A 4,219-nucleotide genomic window follows, 5' to 3' on the forward strand; every position below is an offset into this window, starting at 1 on the left:
GTTTTGCTATCCTAATGGGGCCATTCGGTCCCCGCTGGGATAGAAACACACACACACACACATGCACGGGCTAAAGTTAGCACACTGAGCTCCTCCCTCCAAGAATAAGTGACGAAAACTTGTAACTTAAAACGTGTTGAAGACATACTTCTTTACACAGACACACTAACACCAACTTAAACAGGCTATGACCATGAGCTGTCTTTCGCTATTTGAATAATTGTCCCCCTGCACAACACACACACACACACACACACACACACACACACACACACACACGCACACACACAGAGCTGTGTAGTGAGCTCATGGGGTGTAAATAGGGCAGTGGGAGGGCCAGCGAGGGACAGCTGGTGTATATAGAGCAGATAGCTGCCACTTCGTGCTATAAAGACGGACCACAGCGCAGAAATCAAATCAAGACCAAGAAGGACCGAAACAGTTGCGAGTAAACAAATAGACAAGGGGGCCAAATCACCGGAGAAGAAATTAGGCCTTTACACCAACTCAGTTCTGAGAGTGAAACACCTTACAGAGTTTACCAGAAGAGTTTTTTCATCTTTTCCTGAGATGTCCCAACCCCCAGCCATGACCAGCCTGTTCGGTGGCGACCCTTTCTTCCGCCGTGAGCGTCTGCTGTGGCCCCTGCACGGCGAGGCCCTGTCCGCCCTGCAGCAGGACTTCTTCAGCAGGAGGGCCAAGCTGGCCGACAGCCTGCTGAAAGAGCTCTGTGAAGGACCCCAGCTGTTTGACCTGTGCCAGAGATCACTCCGCTCCCCTTGTGCTAGGTAACTATACAAGGCTGTGCATGTCAGCACTTGGCCAATTGCTTTTTTGAAATGCGAAGAACCTCATGAACCTGGCTTCTGACTCGTAAACTGACATTCAGAGTCACGTTTAGCTGCACCGTCCGTGTAGCTCCAAAAAAAAAAAAAGGCAAAATGTGTGCTCTATCAGCTTCAGTATACTCAAACAAATCAATCTTGTGATGAACATTGTCAGTTGCTTCTGGTGTGTCAGCGTGCTCCTCCGGATTATTGGTTAGCTTAAAACATGATTCAGACAAGCTAAGTTTAGCTCTGCCAAACGGGTGCAAAAGCATCTATTTTACAATGTCAGTGTTGGGCGTCCAATCGGGATATGATGTGACTAATATGCTAGGTCTTTTCTGTCCACAACAAAGTCACACAACAGTTGTGTGTCACATCCCTTAAGCTATGTGCCCTTGTTTATTGTATTGTAAGCATTGTGCACGAAACACTTAAAAATACGTCAAAGGACCTTGAAAACAGGCATTTGTTTTGGATTTAAAAACCCTGGTTGGTCAGCATAATACTGATACCAGCACCACATAGACAGCAGGCCTTTTTGTTTCCGGGAGCGGGTTTCAATCATTGCTTTTGTTTTCACACCTCCAGGATGAGGTCTTTATTTATTATTTATACACACTGATAACAGCTTTGCAGGCTTTCTGTGACAGCCCTCCATCCCCCGTATGCAGGACGACTAAAAAAACGGATTTTGATCCATAATCCATCTGTCTCCTCAGGCTAAGAAGTGGCACAGAGCAACAGATCGAGGTTCCCAGCACGCAGCTGCATAAGGACACCCAGCAGGACCCAGGGAGCAGCGGTGACCTCTTGGTGACCCTGGACGCCCGTGGCTATGCCCCGGAGGATATCACCGTCAAACTGGAGGGTCGGAGACTAGCAGTGGTTGCCGTCAAACATGCCGGATCTGAAGCATCCCAGTCCTCCTCCTCCTCCTCTTGCTCGTCTTCCATGGCCGCCTCATCCTCCTCAAAGATCGGATTTGCCCAGAGGATTGATCTTCCTGCCCACCTGGACCTTTCTGGCCTATCCTGTTCCCTCATGGATGACGGACAGCTTCGTATTGATGTCCCTGCAGCCAAACAGCCAATTAGTGAAGAGCAGCAGGTGCCCATTCGGTTCAGGACCTCACTGGAGTTCCCCATTACCAAGGACAGTACAGAGGAGGCACACACAGACTAATTACACATGAACTATGATGCACGCACACACATACGCGCACACACACACGCACAAAATGCCATACTTAAAGTACCAAAACTGTCTGCCTTTAAATGTTCATGAAGTGTTTTAATAAAATATCCTGTTTTTAAAAACACTGGTGCATCTCAGTACAATTCTGTTTTGTAAATGTAATGACGGACACACATTAATGTGAAGGAATTGGAAAAAGAAAAGCAGCGTTTGCGGCCACATGCTGACTTGAAAATTTCTCAATAACACGTGATGTGCCAAGTGAGGTGTGATGTGCAGTCCTATTTACACACACAAGGTGGTGTTAAGTAGGACACACATGGCGATTTGGGCAGTATGCCTACACTTGTAGTGGCTTGTCTGACCACACGATAGCGCCAACAGGCAGCTTAGACAGCAGGAGATGGACAGGTGGGAGAAATGGGGGGGAGGGAGAGGAGGATGGAGAAGATTCCTAAATGCTAGTGTTACATTTAACTCCTCCCAGACGTCTAAATTAGTCACTCTGAAAGGTCCCACTGACATTTGGCTCCCCGGGGGGGAAGGTATTTACTGGCACAGGTAACAAACTGAATCAGGGGTTTAATGTTTTATGATTCCTACCCTGAGGACATCACCACCATGGAGAGCAGAGAGAAGGAGACAAGAAGAGGAGAGGGGAGAGGAGAAGTGTAGGCTGTTCTCCCAACACCAAGTGATCGTACACACTGTAAAGAGCATGATAACAATAAGAGCCATATGCCAAGGCTGCTGCTGCAGTGGACCAGCTCGGGATTAGCGGGACACAATAAAAACTGCAAGTAGCATGGCAATTTGTGCCATCATTAAGTCATCACACTCAAACAGTTGTTTATAACTAATCGTTCTTCATGCAAACGCACAACCGTACATGCAAACTTCAGTGTCACTGAAGTTTCCTGATAGGATCACTGATACCGTCACTCTATTATTTTATCAAGGGTGACTGATGTGTATATATATAACACTCGCATACATGTGTCTTGTTCTCAACGTCTAAGATTAGACCTTAAATCAACCAACGATTAAATGAATATATATATGTGTGTGTGTGTGTGTGTGTGTGTGTGTGTGTGTGTGTGTGTGTGTGTGTGTGTGTGTGTGGCGGTCAAAACAACAGCGTTCTGGAGACGGACAGAATCAATGTTCCTCAAAGAAAGTTGGAAGTGAATAAAAATGGTGCTAACAATTAGCATTAGAGTCAGACTATCAACAAATAAAAGACGATCTCAGTGCAGTTAGAGTGAATGGCCCTCCAGTCTCTACGTATTCAGCTTGCTACTATGCCATGATGAGATGTGAGACGGCAGTGTCAGCGTTCCTCATATATCTCATCACAACAAAACACTCACTCCGTCTCTCTGTATTTCTCTTTCTTTCTCTCTCTCTCTCCCCCTCAGAGTACTATCTGGGGAATATGTGACTTTACAAACACAAGCACACCAGAGATCTGTGGCCTGGAGGAACACTGAATAGTTGTGTGTTTCTTTGTGCGTAGAGGGGCAGTGGTTCTCAAAGCGGGGTCCATATCCAGGGGGTCCACGAAACAATTTGCTATGAATTTTAAAATTGTTACACATGCATATTTGCAGATGGGGACCATTGTGCAAAGCTCAACGACAAGTTGAGATTTGCACTTCAACAACAGCAACATATACAGTGCTGCTTGAAAGTATGTGAACCCCTTGAGCAGTTTAGATTTTTCTGTTGTTTTACCATGATTTTCTTATTCTATCATCACCAGTTTTTATGTATGAAATGTCAGATATATGTTTATCAGTTGCATGTACTTGTTTAGTGGGACTTGTTTAAGTAGCCCAAAAACTACATGAAACATGGAATTAGTTTATGTGCAAAAGTAAGTGAACCCCCAGCTGCATTGGTTAAGTCAAGCAGGTAACAGACTCGGGTGAAACACATTTGGGTGCTTAATTAATCATTTAAGCAGACCAATGAAATGAGACATCCTTGGGAAAGGGTTTGGCCTGCACTAATTAAAAGAGAGAGGAAACCAACCAAACCACTGTGGTCCCATACAAATCAACAATGCCGAGAGCAAAGGAGATATCCGAGGACATGAAGAAGAGGGTAGTGACAGCCCATCAGTCTGGGGAGGGATATAAGACCATCTCCAAAAGATTCCAGCTCCATCCATCCACTGTAAGACAAATAATTTA

The 4,219-nt window shown here is 45.5% G+C and overlaps 1 protein-coding gene across 1 annotated transcript; it reads left to right on the forward strand.

Annotated features, from left to right (window-relative positions):
* Positions 1 to 339: 339 nt before the first annotated feature.
* On the forward strand, positions 340 to 2,146 carry hspb9 (heat shock protein, alpha-crystallin-related, 9). The gene is made up of 2 exons (XM_056288656.1): positions 340 to 788; positions 1,550 to 2,146. The coding sequence occupies exons 1-2, from the start codon at positions 571 to 573 to the stop codon at positions 2,010 to 2,012; spliced, it is 681 nt and encodes a 226-aa protein (XP_056144631.1). The 5' UTR covers positions 340 to 570; the 3' UTR covers positions 2,013 to 2,146.
* The last annotated feature ends 2,073 nt before the right edge of the window (positions 2,147 to 4,219 follow it).

Source organism: Lampris incognitus, chromosome 10, assembly GCF_029633865.1.
Source record: "Lampris incognitus isolate fLamInc1 chromosome 10, fLamInc1.hap2, whole genome shotgun sequence".
Taxonomy (NCBI): Eukaryota; Metazoa; Chordata; class Actinopteri; order Lampriformes; family Lampridae; genus Lampris; species Lampris incognitus.

Bases quoted from the DNA above. Each gene is read 5' to 3' on its own strand.
- hspb9 (XM_056288656.1), top strand. From the start codon at position 571: ATGTCCCAACCCCCAGCCATGACCAGCCTGTTCGGTGGCGACCCTTTC. The intron at 789-1,549 runs GTAACTATACAA...CTGTCTCCTCAG, and splicing joins CTCCGCTCCCCTTGTGCTAG to GCTAAGAAGTGGCACAGAGC.